Source organism: Lepeophtheirus salmonis, chromosome 6 (assembly GCF_016086655.4).
Source record: "Lepeophtheirus salmonis chromosome 6, UVic_Lsal_1.4, whole genome shotgun sequence".
NCBI classification, from domain to species: Eukaryota; Metazoa; Arthropoda; class Copepoda; order Siphonostomatoida; family Caligidae; genus Lepeophtheirus; species Lepeophtheirus salmonis.
The window spans coordinates 43,559,948-43,577,304 of NC_052136.2; the positions used below are offsets into that span (position 1 = coordinate 43,559,948).

The window sequence follows — 17,357 nt, forward strand, 5'->3', positions numbered from 1 at the left end:
ACTAGTAAGCTAGAAGAAGGCCTTTCACCCGCTGCAAATGTAGTCATATAGCATGGTGATCCAGTCGTGGGTGGCAGTGGCTTTGAGGTTCTAGGTGTTTGGATGACGGACACTGTAGGTCTTTCCCTTGACATGCACCCAAAAGGGGGAAATTCTCTCTTATACAAGGAGAACAGAAGAAGTAGCTTCCAATGAAACGTTACATCTATCATGGGGTCGAGGGGTTGGCATCAGGGATGTAAGGGGGGAAAAAGCGTCAAAAAGATTTAAAACTAACTCAAACGACAAATTCAAAAGAGTCTTGCAATGGAGGAGATGGTTTTCTTTAATTGCTGGAGTCAAGATGGCCTCCCAACTATGAGAAGGCTCTTTCCACGCACCTTTTTGATAGTTCTCTGGACAGTCAAGTGCGAGACAACAATATCCCATGTATGAGCCCTCATGAGCCATAGCGATCTTAAACTGGAAGGGATTGGCGTGGTTTGCTTTCTTTGCTTCTATTGGGTCCACTTAGGTCTTTTTTACATATCCATTCTTCTTGTCCAACGTTTTGGAATTGCGGATGATGTAGACAGTGGTCCAGGAGACGCCCAACTGCTTGGAGTGCAAGAGTGGATAATGGTCAATCATGTTAAATTATCATTTTATCGAACGTTGACCAATTGAAATTAATTCTTGTTCCAATATTCCGAGTACTCTAAACAGTTGGGTGTCTCCACAACCACTGTCTACGCCGTCAGCATGTCCAAAATGTCGGAAAGAGGGAGGACTCTTCATCAGGAGGAGTTAAATATGCCACCTCAGCCTAATACTCTCAAGTTCATGAGGACCCATGCAAGAGATCTCGTATTTTACGCCAGACTGTCCAGAGAGCTAATAAAAAAGTGAGTTGAAAGAGCCCTGTAAGGGTGGTGAGACAATTTTTGACACCAAATGTGAAACAAACTTATCTCCTCCATTGTGAGATTCTTTTGAATGAGTCTTTTAAGTTCTTTTGAACTCTTTTTATGACAACTTTTACCTCCCCCCTAGAGCCCGGATGCCAACACCTCTTTCCCATGAAAGATATGATGTTTCATTGGAAACTTCTTCTGTTCTCCTGGTATAAGAGATAATTTTATTTAAATGTTCCCTGGAATAAGTTTTTGTGTGAATTCTGTTAGGGAAACTTCGTGTACAATACTACTCAAACGTCATGGAAAAGCCTGGTACCAGAAAATAAGATCAAGAAGATATATTAGAAGATAATTGGAGCAATTGGACCAATAAAGAAATACAGGGGTAAAAATCCACTTATCTAGGGAAATACAAAGGCATTGGTTATTCTTTTTTTGAAAGGGAGGGTGGAGAATCTGAAGAAATAAAAGTGACGAATATAACAATAATGAATTAGAATCAAACTTTTCTATGCTTATTTTTTCAAATTAGACACCTCATGGATTCAAAATTAAAGATGGCGAACTAGGAAAGTCAATTAATTTGTTTGTAATGGTTTTCTATAAACTGCATGTAAATTCATAGTGAGTATGTGAAAAAAGGAAGTGAATATTTCTTACAAAGTTATTCCAATCACTGCACCGATATTTTTATGGTCTGTAAGCTTTTTTGTAAAATCCTTACGTCTAATAGTTTGCACAATTTTAAATAATTAAAAATGCGTAAATATTATCTTACTACGACTACAAAAACAAAGAAAAAGAAACACTGGCTGCAAAGAATGAGAATGTTAACAAAAAAACATTTTTTCTCACAGATTCATGAATGATTCACAACTTGGACTAAAATTTAACAGATTTTGAAAATTTTACTTTTTAACTTCAAAAAATTATATTTGGATTTTAAACGTTTCTAGGCCTGAGCGCTTCATTCTTGATGCTGATTTGAGAAATCAAATATTAAATGTTTTGGAAAAAAAACAATTAAAAAAAAAACCCAATGCTATTTTTATTTTTTGATTTGAGGCATAATTTGCCATGATGACACAAATAAATTTCAATTAAAAAATCCTTAATATGGGGAAGGTTAGAGCCCCTCCAGCACCCCCGCCCTGTCTGCAGATACACATGTGACCGTCTTTGCAAACCAAGTAGGAATTCAAATGGATAATACAAGTTAAAAATTTGTATATACTCTAGAAGTCATATAAAAAAACAGTGAATTGGCGTTTGGTTATGATCCCACTATGTTCATTATGGTTCAAGGAGGAACATATTTCTAATCATCATGTTGTCTATCAAAAAGTTTGACTAAATTCTGGAGTTATTTAAAGTAGTAATAAAATAATTCGAAATAAAATATATAATATGGGTACATCCTATTACTAATATAATATTGTTTGCTTGATTCTAAGCGAATAATATCAGTATATTTTAAAAATACTAACTAAAAATTTTATGACATTCAAATTATTATCCAATTACTCGAAACAAAATTGTGGTTTATCAACGGTGAATGGATAATAACGATAATTGATAATGAATAAAATAGGTATACAATTATACATATGTATATAAATTATAATAGAAACTACTAATAAGAAAATGAATGTCAAGTAGTTCATGTAAAAGACACTCGCTTGTTTTGAGCGTTCCACTCCTGTAGTACAAGATATTTATATATAATGAGTATATCAGATATCTTGAAAAATATTCCTATTATCAAAATAATGAACATTTTATATATTTACTTAATTATATAGTCTATTGTAATATATAAAAGAATAATTAAAAATAGGAGGAACCCCCTTAATAACATAACGAAGGATCGTTTTTATCTCCTTTAAGGACCCACAAATGCTACTAAATTAGATAGCGGTCCTCAGTTTTAAATAAGTCCTAATACAATACTAACGACAAATTATTTTTAATAGTAACTTGGCATTGTGAAATTGAAATCATTTTCAATATTTTGAGGCTTGTGTAGAATATTTCAGCTACTATCCAAATAAATTAGGTAGGGATGCCTTTGGATTGAAAAATCGATCCGACCTATTCAACATTAACCCTATTCAGGGTTTTTTTTTGTTTTGTTTACATAAGCTAGGTTATTATTATTGATTAAATGATTGGTTAAAACTAAAAGACTCCAGAGAAAGAGCGGTTAAGGAAAAAATAAACAAATCAATCAAAAGACAAGGAAGAAAATGTTCCTAACACCGACCTATAATATTGTGTTATTGTTGTGACGCAGTCATCCTTATTCTTCTCTTTTCAGTGGGAAGGGGGAGGGGGAGACGGCCTTTTCAAACTGGCAGCTTGTCTGGAGGAACATGTAGCAGCTTCTAATTTTAAACTAATCGGAATTGGGAACTACTAAATCTTAACTTTCTTGCCTAACCACTCTATGTCTAGAACCCTTTAGTAAAACAATATTCAAAAAGGAAAAACCAAATTAACTTCTTTTTGGGATGATTAACTCGCTTATAATATCAAATAAAAAAAACTTTCATTTGATTAAAAAAATAACATGGTTTAGTTTATTTAAATCTGATATGAATATTTTGAATGCCAATAAGAATTTAACAATATCTTAAATGAGGCCATTGATAACATGGATTACACCATTATCAGCATTGATATTAGGATGAGTGACAGTGGCAGAACCAGAAGAAGTAGATACTTTAACAGAACCACCTTGTTTGACGATCGTAATACTAGATCCAGGAGCTGCTGATGCAAGGGTAGTTGTTCCCTCGGGAATATTTTGAGCCAAGATTTTTTCTCCTGGAATAACGTGACGGAGAAGGAGTTCCTTCAGAACATTTTGATCCGAAACCACAGCAATCAATGTAGAAAGAGGAAGACTTTGAAAAACAGTGTCAGTTGGAGCAAAGACAGTGAATGGACCTTGACTCAATAATGTTTCAACGAGTCCGGCTGCTTTGACAGATGCAACCAATCCAGAGAATTCTTTATAGCTGGACAGAACATTGACAATATTACAGTCGTTTCTGCAGTGAGGACTTCCTCCTTCAACTCCAGAGTATATAATGGCTGTTGCGATGATGAGAATGGATAAATAGGATTTCATGGTTGGTCTTTGTTGATGTTCACTAATTGAATGATGGTGAGGAAGGAAATTCATGGAGTTTTATACGGACTCTATTTTTTTTGTTGGGAGGGGGGTCAAAAACATTTTTTTATTACATAAAAATATTTCTTATATTGAAATTTCATAATATATATAAAAGGAATACCAACGAATGCACATGGAGGGCGCTCGGCGTATATTTATAGGTTGTCGTTGGTTTTATAATATTGAACTTATGTAATGAATCCTTAATATGAAATTTATGTTTCTCTTGATATCCTAATGCAGCTTCTTACTGAGATCTAAATAAGGAAAAGGCTTTGAGGGATCGACACTGAAATTTTTTTTTCTTATTTTTTAAATTGAAAGTTTTCATCTATTTATTTACGCCTTGGTCTTGACATCAAGGTCATTACTTTGAAGGAATAGAGAAAAAATTGTGAGGGATGGTCTATACTCTAATATAAACCTTGAAACTCAATTAATAGTATTTCTTTTGTAAATTTCGAAGATTATTATGTCGTAAATTTAAATGACTAAAGAAGACACTTTTGTAATTGTTTTTTTAAAAAGTATTCTTCTCGAATTTAGACCCACAAAACAATACATAGTCATTATTCAAGGATTAGATTTCTGTTAAAACTAACTAAGTATTTATTTATTTACTAGATTTGAAGGTTAAGATTTAAATAAAATTTAAAATGGGTAAATTTTAATTTTTCATTATGAATTACACAGTTTAGTTTTAATCAAAAAGTATAGAAAACAATTAATATCGATGCTTTAATTTTTTGGTAGCGAAAATGAATTAAATTACAGTTTGAGAAAAAATTGTAAAATAAATAACTTAACTTGAAATCAAAATGGCTAATTTTTTGGATATACGTTTCTAATCCCCAAATAATCTGAAACAGTTAACACTACATTATTTGGCTGACACAACAATATACAGTACATTTCGGGGTGCATTGTGATTTTTTTCTGTTTTTTTACTCCTAAGAAATGTTTTAAATGTTGAAGATTGAGCTCTCATAAGCTTCTTTTAAGCCGTAAAAATTAAAATTAATGATTGAATAATAAATCCATAGAATTGATTTACTGCTACTATAACATTTTGGGGGAGTTTTCTGCTTCGTTCCTGAGAAAAAGTTACGTGACAGAATAAAAGTAACATATCATTCACTTTAAAACTTTTTGACATTATGTTTTTAATACTTACAAATAAATTAAATTAATACAAAATGATTTTGTTTATCAAAACTTTTGAATTTTGCTTTACGTATTATAAAAACACACCTTTAAAATTATTTATAAATGAAAAAATTAATTTTTTAAAATAATTAATATTTGAAATTTAATTTGTGAAATTTTTTATCCAAAAATTATTTTTTTTTGTTAACTGCACTGGATTTTTTTATTTTTTTTCAATTTTTTTTTTTGAATTGTTGTGGATTTTCTAATTTATTTTTCCCAAAAAATATGATTTTTGCAGATATTTTTCCCAAAAAATTAGTTTTTGCAGAATAAATATCGAATTTTGCAATTTTTTTGTGAATAGATGTAATTTTTTGAGTTGTCCTTTTTTCAAAAAAATAAAATTTGAAGTATAGTTTTTGCAATTTTTTTCAAAAAATTTAATTTTTTCAGAATAACTATAAACTTTTGAAATTATTTTAAGATTTGACCTCAAAAGCATTTTTTTTAAATCACGTATGTAGTGTCTAATTTCGATTCAGAGTTTTTTTCCCTTTCAGGCAGTAACAATATATAACATGGTGAATTTCTTCCTTTGAGTACTCCATACTCGACGCACCCTAATTCACCACTAAGACAGCCAAGTGCAATACTGTCTGTCAGAAAAGCGTTTGTATTGTACACTCACACCTTTCAAACACTTAATCGTATGATCCGGTGAGACTAATAATGTACAAGATATACTGAATTTAAAAAAAAAAGAGGATTGGATTTAAGAAACTAACTTTTCCGCAACCTTATAACTTTCATATCCAATGTTTTTGATTACTATTTATTAATTAGATCAAAGTAATATTATCGACCTATTTATATTTAATTTCAAAAAATTTCTTATCCCTAAAATATTAATTATTTCTAACAAAATAAAAATTTGGCTTGACGGCAAATATTTTTGAGTTGTAATGAAAGGTTTAGTCTTTTGTTTTAACTATAAATACTTATTTAGCATCTAAATGAGGTATTTCAGTTTACTTGGTTTTTTTTTATGATTAAACACATTTCGTAAGAATTGTTTTCACTATAAGCTAATAAATAATATCCTTTTTGAATGTTGTAATGTTTTTTTTCACGGCGCTAATATCGCAGAAGAACTCATATGGATTTTAAACCATAATTTTGACCAAAAAAATAAATAGGAAATGTGAAAATTCCAAGCACAAAGTAAACTCTATGACAAGAGAAAATGTTGCTAGGGAGTCATTAATCCCAACTTGTTGCCATTATATATCACGATTTTACATCTTTAATAAAAAAAATACAGAATATTTGGTTGTCAGTTCTGTTACACTCAGTTGTTTATGCTTTTGCTACTTTTGTCCTAATCAGTGTTCTGAATGTTGATTGGTTGAATAAGCTCAAGCAATCCGTGAAAAAATAATGGATAATAATACCAGAGTTGGGAAGAATTGACCAACTACCAAATTATTATAAACATTACCTTCTGTTTCTTGAACGAATGAAGGCTGCGTAATATAATAAATATAACGACGTAATATTTCTTTCTCTATGATATATATTATTAAGTAACAAATACTTTCATTTGATTAAAAAAATAACATGGTTTGGTTTATTTAAATCTGATATGAATATTTTGAATGCCAATAAGAATTTAAAAATATCTTAAATGAGGCCATTGATAACATGGATTACACCATTATCAGCATTGATATTAGGATGAGTGACAGTGGCAGAACCAGAAGAAGTAGATACTTTAACAGAACCACCTTGTTTGACGATCGTAATACTAGCTCCAGGAGCTGCTGATGCAAGGGTAGTTGTTCCCTCGGGAATATTTTGAGCCAAGATTTTTTCTCCTGGAATAACGTGACGGAGAAGGAGTTCCTTCAGAACATTTTGATCCGAAACCACAGCAATCAATGTAGAAAGAGGGAGACTTTGAAAAACAGTGTCAGTTGGAGCAAAGACAGTGAATGGACCTTGACTCAATAATGTTTCAACGAGTCCGGCTGCTTTGACAGATGCAACCAATCCAGAGAATTCTTTATAGCTGGACAGAACATTGACAATATTACAGTCGTTTCTGCAGTGAGGACTTCCTCCTTCAACTCCAGAGTATATAATGGCTGTTGCGATGATGAGAATGGATAAATAGGATTTCATGGTTGGTCTTTGTTGATGTTCACTAATTGAATGATGGTGAGGAAGGAAATTCATGGAGTTTTATACGGACTCTATTTTTTTTGTTGGGAGGGGGGTCAAAAACATTTTTTTATTACATAAAAATATTTCTTATATTGAAATTTCATAATATATATAAAAGGAATACCAACGAATGCACATGGAGGGCGCTCGGCGTATATTTATAGGTTGTCGTTGGTTTTATAATATTGAACTTATGTAATGAATCCTTAATATGAAATGAATGTTACTCTTGATATCCTAATGCAGCTTATATAACTATAACTGGTATAGACCACCTTACTGAGATATAAATAAGAACAAGCCTTTGAGCAATAGACAACAAGAAGAACTCATATTCTTTAAAGAAAAGAAAATATGATTGTTATGTTACTTAAAATCGATTCAATTTTTTTTTGGAGATACAATTAGTTGCTATCATGCGTTGTAATAGTGATAAATGTCCATTTGCCGTGAAAAAAAAAAGGACAAAAAGTTTTTGGATATTATATTTTATAAAATTAAACATATTAAATTTAAATTCAGAGTCTGTCTTGGTTCGATTTATGAAAATCAGTTCATTGCGTCGATTTCAAATATACAAAAAACGATCTGTTTCTTTTACTGTCTAGTTAGAAATTTGGAAAAAAATAATCGAACGCGAATAATTCCCAGATTAATAACCCAAAGGAGCTAAAATTAGTGTCGTCAAATTTGATATAGCCCATAAATTTTAAATTATTGGAGTTTGTCTTAATCAGGCAATTATAGTCTGATTCATTTTTGGTAAAAAGATCAAAGATTTTTAAAACCGAAGCACTAATAAATATTTATTGAATCAATAACTCATCCACAAATATAATTAAAAAAATGATGCTAATTTAGTTTTTCACTTTGTTTGTTTAAAAAATATCTCTCATAAATTTCTTAATGAGAAGTAATGTTAGGAGAAATGAAAATTGAAAAAATCACAGGTATTAAAATACCGTAGTTCAATTTATGGACAAAGGGGGACGGTTCTCTCTAAAATAATTTTTGTAAAAAGGTTGCAGACAAAACTTAACTTTTGGTGTAATATTATCGTGAAGCGATATCATTGTAAGCAGTATGATTGTGAGTAATTTCATTGTATGACAAAATTTCGTTGCAAACAAATAAAACGATGAAGATGGAAGAAAAACACACTTCTAATATACACTCTGGCCACCAGGTTAAGTAGGTGAACTACTGGGTCCCAAGACAAGTTAAATTTATTTACTGCTGCTTATCTGAGCATCAAGGAATCCATGCAATACCTCAAAATACTAACGGTCCTTAGGTTGTACAGATGAATTTATGTGCCCCAAGGCAGTTTAAACTCCACCACTGCTGCGTTTCTAAGCACCAAGGAATGCCTCTAATATGTTATAATACACCCTGGCCCACAAGTTGTGTAAGTAAACTTCTTGGCCCCAACGAAAGTTAAATTTATCCACCACTGCTTCCCTTATCATCAAGGAACACTTATAATATCCCAAAATACACATGCACTGAGGTTGTAGAGGTGAAGTACTAGACCCCAAGACAGTTTAAACTCAATCGCCACCAGGGTGTATTTTAGGATATTAGAAATATACCTTGATGCTAAGGGTAGTGTCGCAGATACATTCATCTAGCCTCGGGGCCCAGCAGTTCACCTACACAACCTGTGGGCTAAGGTATATTATAGCATGTTAGAAGGGCTCTATCATGGCATGACTCTTCATTACTCAATAGATTAATCATCTGAATATAATATATATCGCAACGAAATCGCACATTGTCTTGCAATGAAATTACTCACAATCATATAGCTTACAATGATGTTGCTTCTTGATGATATTACCCACCTCGATTTTGTTTCACAATGAAAATGTACATAACAATTTTACCATGCAACGATATTACCCCCAACAAAATTTGTCCGAAAATTTTTTACCACAAACATTTTACCTGATACCATGGTTGACGTCACATTTCTGATTTGATTTTCAAAACTGTGTAAAACAAAACTTTTAATCTGTATTAGTATTATGAAAGAAATTGAAAACTTTTCTGAAACTTGCTTAATAACCAATTTGGAAAATTGGTTATTTTTTAGCTACCTTTATTTCATATTTTCTAATTAATAGAATTAATTTAATATGACATTAATGTAAGTGAATATGATCACGATAGGCCGCAATGGGGGTAAAAGATAGAGAAAGAGCAATGTGTAAATATTCCTAAACTATGTACAAAATTAAAGCCCTATCACAATTTTCATTTTAACCCTTCCTTAGTTAACATCCTTTTTGTATCACGATTAGTAAGCTGGGTGCAAAAAAATTATCGTAAAAATAAAACTTATTGAATTACATGATCAACCTTTGAACAATTATAATAGTTAAGTCATTTCAATTTTCAAAATAGAACTTATCTGATTTTGATGAGGTTGCGTGTATTATATAAATTAATAGTTACGATATTGTAATTTTGTAGATACTGCTCTACACTTCATTCCTCACATTCACAAAAAGAAGAATCCAAAAAATCAAAAGTAAAAACGAAGGAATAACTTTTAAGTAGTGATGAGGCGATTAAAAAAAAAAAAAATATATTAAAATTTAGAAAGCCCAAGGTGAAAAACACGCAACAATTATAAGAATTGTAAGTATAAAGGAGTGATTAATTTGTAAAGAAATTTAATTTCGAGCTCTATTTCAACCTTTAATTCATTTATCACCTCAAGCAACTCTCCTATTTTGAAACGGGTTCCTACCTCAAGCTACCCTATATTAAATCAGCTTCTTTCTACAAGTCCTTTTCATACATTCAAAAGTTAAATAAATTATAATGTGTATTCCTGATATAAACGATATTTAAATATGAAAGAGCGAAAATGTAGATGGTGTAAATTTTGCTTAAATAAACATATAAAACAGTCATGCAAAAAATTAATATGTAAATCATTCTTAATAAATAATTGAATAACTAATATCAGGTACTGATGTTTTTCATTTCAAAATCATTCTTATATGTTCCCAAATTAAAGCCCGTATATGAAAATTGAAATATAAGTTATGGACACAAAACCGAAATCTCCGAATAGTTTATCCTATTACACAGGTTTATCTAATCTCTTGGAACACATTACAATACTAGGAAAATCTGAATGCTCAATAACCATATACTATATTCTGTATAAATTTTCTTCTTTGCTTAAGCAAAGATTGATGGATCACATGTAATTTAATTTAATTGAGATTTTAATACAGAACGCATCATATCAAAGGGATGATTAAGAAAAAATATTCTATAATCTAAAGTATCGTCATTTTCTTCTTAAAATTACTAAAATAATGGAACTCAAGATTCAACTTCTGTCTATTTTCTCACTCTCTTCAACTCCGTATTTTTACTTCATTATGTCCTTAATATTGACAATTATGGTTAAATTATATCATGCAGGAGTAAAAAAAAAACCTACCTTCAAAAATAAAGATCAAATATCAGTGGCGTCTGGAAAATTATATTTTATGTGATATCGACTAAGTTTTAAGAAATTAAACAAATTACCAGTCCAGTGTTGTATCGATTCTTATTTTGCCCAGTGTAGTCCTCCTTGTCGGTCCTTAAAGAAGGTAAAATGGATCCTATGTGACGTCATTCAAGGTGTTTCTCCATTTTTTAAATATTCTGTTATATAATAGAATTAGTTATATATTTAGCTTATATACATATGTAGTATATCTTATTTGACTAAATAAACAATCGACATGTTTGGGAAAAATCCCAAGACTGAACTAGACCGAATCAATAAGGACTGACACAACTTCCATCTGTTCTTTACTTCCTGAGTTATTGTGCTAAGTGTGACACTAATTTTGTTCTTTCCAAAACAATGGATCAAAAACAATTTGATGCTTTGATTTTACTGTGCTCTTTTGATTGGAACAAATACTATTTAATCTAAACAATGGCAAGAAAAGAGTTTTGTGGACTCGATACCATAATGCAAAAATGATAAGAATAATAAAAAGTAAAGACTAATAATAATTTAGAAAAACCAATTTAGAACGATTTTTTTTTTAAACATGGGACATATCCGAAGGGGTTAAGTAATTGTGCAGGTGAACTGCTGAGCCAGAGGCAATTTAAACTTCTCCAATGCTTATTTCTTGAGAACTAATTAACCTTCCTAATATCCTAAACTACACCCTGGCTCTCAGGCTGTACAGGTGAAGTACTGAACCTCAAGGAAGTTTAAACTGCACCGCCGCTGCATTGCTAAACAACAATAATTCTTTCTAGTATGCTAAAATACATACGCGCCCACGGGTTGAGCAGGTGGACTACTGGATCCGAATCAAATTAAATTTCTGAACCATCTACCCCCGCATTTACCCTCATATACGATAAGTAGCAACCATACGACAAAACATTCAATCTTTCAACAAACATGCAAATTATAAATTTAACTAAATGTTGTTAGTATTAGTGATATATCAGACTTCTCTTGAACTGATCACTTGACGCTTCTTAACAGTTAAAGAGGTGTTTTCAATTAACTGTACTTTTATTGCCATTAATTAATTGTTATTTTAATAATTAATAGTATAATAATAAATGTATAATGTAAGATATAATGGTCTATTATTGCAACAAGTTGGAACATGGACTCAGGGCTTGCAACTCGACTTGGAGTTGAGTCCATATTTAGGAGACAATCTCAGAATCAAAGACTCGAGACGTGATTTAAACACCATAGCTAGGTCTTGCATCTCGACTTGGACTCCAGAGTTACTAATAATGTGCTTTCAAGAAAAGCCTTACCACTATGGACCCCCCATACTATAGCTATAGACTTGAAATGAGCTGGAATGAAATCTGAGGATTCTATGAAAATATTCAAGGACTTGGACATGACCTGATATTTTACGTAGACTTTCTGTATAAGGACTTTTTCCCTACTCTGTGTCGTAAGATGCAGGATTGGAAACGACATTCCGAAATCTTTGAAAGCTATCGGTTAACGATATATGTAGAAATGATTAGACACTTTACTCCTTCGATCAACACAGTAATTTGTGAGATATCAAATCAAGATTGTTTTTAGAGCAAGAGCTGACTGTTTATTCTTATGTAAATCATTGAAAGCTCCTAGTTTACAAGATTGTATATATTGTGAGGTCAAATAAACTTAACATTTTTGATGCAACTCATAACGTCTAGCCTATTTGAAAGGTAGAAAGACTATGATGAACCAAGAAAGATGATGACGAAAATTGAAGAATTGATTTCTTCTAATATCTCGTATACCAAAAATTTAAAATTTGCGAATTTTGCTCTGTACCATCAATAAGGGTGAAAGAAGATATACAATGGACCTTGTTTTTAGTTGCTATGTGCGTAGTAAAATTAAACGATAATTTTTAAATTGATTGAATTAATAGCTTAGAAAACGTATAATTTCATTGTTAAAAAGTCCCTATTTTAATGTACAAGAAAATGGAAAATGCAATAGATATATAGTGATCTTGGAACATACGGAAGAGTGAATAAACAGACAAATTTATCTTGAATTAAATGTATGTGTCTAAATCTAAAAAATATTGTATTTAATATTATTATTGTATCTATAATATTGTATTAAGTAAATCTGCATTTAATTTCTGTATTCAGGCTGAAATATTATTTTTACTGAACTAAATTATTGAATTGATTATTTAAACTGATGAATTTGTCCTTCAAAAATAAAGTATCAACTTCAGTTATATAAGATTATTATGTAGTAAGTTTAATTTAATTAACTAATTAGTATGAAATATTATTCTTCCATTGATCTTTCAATACTTATGTGACTAATTTGGAATCGTATAGTTCAAATCTAGGGATTATGATTTAGAGACTGAAAATTTAAATTAAATTTCTAACGTATTATTCAAGTAGTTTTTGAGGTTGAATTTATAATATTTAGAGATCCCAGGTTTAAATCTGCAGGTATTTTCCAAATCCAAATCATAAATAAATATAGTACATATTTTCTGAGTTTCAAATCGACACCGTGAGTAAATAATTAATCAGCTCTTTATATTACTTCATAGGAATTAGATGTAAAAAAATGGAATAGTCTCTTAAAATACTATGTTATGTTGATAAAAAATTACAACTACGACAAATATTATATGTAATCTTATGTTTGTACAAATTTCATATGAGTTTATCAAGTAGAATTTATCATCAAAAATAATATTTATCTAAGTAAGTATTTTAAAACTTTCTACTACAATTATGCAGCTGATATTAACTTAAGAAGATTTGGGATGATTTTATTTGACTTTTGTATATAATTAACCTATTTATTTTGGTTATGCATGACTTTATTCACCGTTCACCGTATTTAAGGAGTTATCCGAAAATCCTTCTCAGACATTTATATTAACATCATGCACATATTTGTTCAATATCCCTAACTTCAACGTATAAATAACCTACTAAAACTAAATGTTTTACTAATTTTTTGTAAGGAAATTAGATAATAAAATAATTCGAAATATTATTGTATCTAATATGTCCTAATTATGCCGAAACAATCAGGCTTAGTTTGTTTTTTTTTAAATTAAAAAATGTTTCTATTTTAGTATTAAAATTTTGATGATTTATAGAATTCATAATTACATTCCAATTCGAACTTGAAAGTTTCCTTGCTCAACAACCACTCCAACAACCATAACATTCTATCATTTACTAACTGTACTTCTCAATATTAATGAAGGTGGGTAAAGGGTTCAGGGATTAGTTAGCTGGTGGTTAAAGGATATGGCATAGGAGCCCTGTTCCCGAGTGAATCAACAGATGACAACAAAATACATAAGATATCTTTGCGTTAGCGAGGTAACGCCCTGTCCAATTAACTTAATACTTTGACACACAGTTCTAACTCTTCTCTTTTCTCACCTTTCGCATTAATCCCAATTTGAATCAATTCTTACACATTAATAATTATGGTGTCACAGCCGTTACCTATATTCAATATCAATCGATAATCAGATATTATAAATTTATATACATACATAAATTGATATTTAACAATAATATTGTTCAATACCTAAATATTTTAGTTTACTTAGTATCATGAATCATGATTCAATAGAGGTATTGTTTCAGCCCGATTAAATGCTATTGAAATTATGATAAATTATTTTAAATATTAAATGATACATGTTTTAAAGATATTTACGACAGTGTATTTAATTTTTTGAGAGCCAAGGTATAGAAAACAAGCCTATTGGTGTGACTTTTTTAAGAATTAAGCAGACACGGGCGTTAAGACATAACAATATCCTCTTTTTGTAAAGCATTAGTGCTGCTCAAGAAATCACAAGGTTGCTAAGGCTCAATCGGGCTCTCATTATTTTCAATTTTTATAAAGACTTTTTTTTGTAAAAATTTATTTTCTTGCAAATTTGAATGGGCATTTACCACTCACTATTTTAATGCAGTTATCACTCTCTTGCTCAAAATCTTAAGGGTCGCTCACTATTGCTTTGCCTTAAGTCTATCATTAAAAACATACTTTTACACGAAGAAGCATGTTTTGTGATGTGAAAGTTATTCAAAGCTAGATACAATACGATATAACACATAAAACATTTTTTTTTCTGTTAAATTGTGTTATGAATAAAATGATAAGGTTTTTCATATATAACGATTTGTTAACCGGGTTTGAAGTTGTGTATTTATACTTACTAATGTATATTTAAACACTAAAAAGTGATGTTTTAAATTTAAAAAAATAAAATACTCAATTTATTCTGCGATACCAAGTTTCGAACTAGTGTCATTATGATACATTTTAACACAAATGTATTCTCTTTTAATATAACTTTCACGCTTGACAGCATTGTAATTTATCCAATCAAGTCTTAAGATACTCTCAAAAACCTCTGTACATAATTCACATACACAGACAAACTTTCTTATATTAATAAAAATATAGACAATATACATCAGGGAGTATTATATACAGGGTTATACACCAAAACGTGGAATGGAGAGGTTAGTTTAGAGGTTTTGCAATCTTGGTAATTCAATATGGCCACCTTCAGAATCAATCACAGCCGTTATACTGCGGCTGTGGGCCTTGCCATATTTGATTACAAACTCCACAGATAAGTTGTCCCGCACAGCCACTATGGGAGCCTTGAGTGAGTCCACATTTGGGTTCGAAATTTTGTTGGTTTCCCTCTTCAAAGTGCTCCACACAGCAAAGTCCACGGGGGTTAACTCTGGTGAGGATGAGTGCCAGATTTCTTTGCCTCTTTACCTCTAGAGCCATTTGGCTTTCATAACCTCTGTCAGGATGTCTTTGTGTATTAGTACAATCCCGAGTCACCCTTCACAGCCCTCCTAGATATAAAGAAAGATAGAAGGTAAATTAGTTTTTATTTCGGTGAAAAAAAAGCCCCAAAAATATCATTGGAACATTCTTGGTTATTTTATATGTATACTTGCTCAATTTCAGACAAATCTGTTTCTCCATTTTGGATTTCATGTGTGATAACACCAAAAATCGACTTGTAAACTACATATATGATTTGAATTTTGACTATGCATATGTTTTTTTATGGGAAAATCGGCGTTTCTCATTCACAGCCAGCAATACATATTTAATGACAGTGTTGGATTATAACACGATAGTTACTCATATATTACTATAATACTATTACTTTTCTAAGTAAATATTAAGTAATATCATGAAATTACTTTTTACTTGATTGAGATGTAATTTCTTATTCTATATTAGTTAATTGAATCTGTCAATATAAAATGTCCTAATCTGATCAGTATACGAGCAACATAAAAGTTTAATACTTTTTTTATGTATCCACACAATAACACTTAACGTAACCATGGCAATTTCTGCAAATGAGTGTGAGAATTTCCTATCAATACAACAAGGGTTCAAAAATCGTGATGTAGTAATAATCACTTAGTCATTATGTTTTTCTAATAAAATAAAAATTCTTTAATATCAAAACTAAAAAAAAATTCTCAAGGAAACAGCCAATTTCATGCGAATAGATAAAGGAAAGACGGTTAAAAAATTAGTCTATGACCAATATTTTCGAAAAAGTTTGATTGAATTGCGAATTAGTTCAATTTTATCTGCAGTGATTATTCTATATTGGACATCATGATATATGTGTTTCACAATAAAAATTGGGTTAAATTCAAAATATATAATACAAATGGGTCCCTGCTTATAGTAGTTTTCGGGAACAAGATACATTCTCGTTATTAGATATCAATGTTCTACAGGGACTTTCTTTACTACTAAAACCCGTAAAATACAAGAAACTATTTTTCTAAGTCCTCTTTATCCTTTGATTTTATGTTAGATTTGAACAATAAAAACATTTTATTTGCCATTAATTTTTTAAAATAATGTATACTGGACAAGATAGTAAAATAGTATATTTATAGGGTTTTTCTTGATTTTTAATCTAGTCATTTCAAAAATGTAAAGTTTAAATAGTCAAAACCTTACCAATATTTACGCAGCAACCTGTTTCATTCCAATTTTTTATAGATAATAGTAAGCTTAACCAAAAGTCTTACAAGACATCCCCCCTCCTTACCTCAATACAAACTTATACACTTTTATAAAATGAATATATAGGGAAAATATGAAAAACTTCATCTACAACTACAAAAATTCTTGTTCACCTCAATATATAGTTTTTATAATTTATTATCATAATATTAAAAAACTGCGATATGAGGGGAATTTACTGCATTATACGGGGGTTCAAAATAATTTCAAACACAGTGTTATACGAAATTGACGGTTTTTGAAACTATGTTATGCGGGGATAATTATTTAATGATTAAACTTTCATTAAAAATAAATGTAATTTTTTTATTGAATTTAC

At 30.4% G+C, this 17,357-nt stretch overlaps 1 protein-coding gene across 1 annotated transcript; it reads right to left on the reverse strand.

Annotated features, from left to right (window-relative positions):
- Window positions 1-3,390: 3,390 nt before the first annotated feature.
- On the reverse strand, window positions 3,391-7,473 carry LOC121120602 (transforming growth factor-beta-induced protein ig-h3-like). Its single transcript, XM_040715478.2, has 2 exons — window positions 6,907-7,473; window positions 3,391-4,089 (listed from the first exon to the last, which is right to left on the reverse strand). The coding sequence occupies exons 1-2, from the start codon at window positions 7,456-7,458 to the stop codon at window positions 3,529-3,531; spliced, it is 1,113 nt and encodes a 370-aa protein (XP_040571412.2). The 5' UTR covers window positions 7,459-7,473; the 3' UTR covers window positions 3,391-3,528.
- Between the last annotated feature and the right edge of the window lie 9,884 nt (window positions 7,474-17,357).

Bases quoted from the DNA above. Each gene is read 5' to 3' on its own strand.
- LOC121120602 (XM_040715478.2), bottom strand. From the start codon at position 7,458: ATGAATTTCCTTCCTCACCATCATTCAATTAGTGAACATCAACAAAGA. The intron at 4,090-6,906 runs TAAGATATTTTT...GAGTCCGTATAA, and splicing joins ATGTTATCAATGGCCTCATT to AACTCCATGAATTTCCTTCC.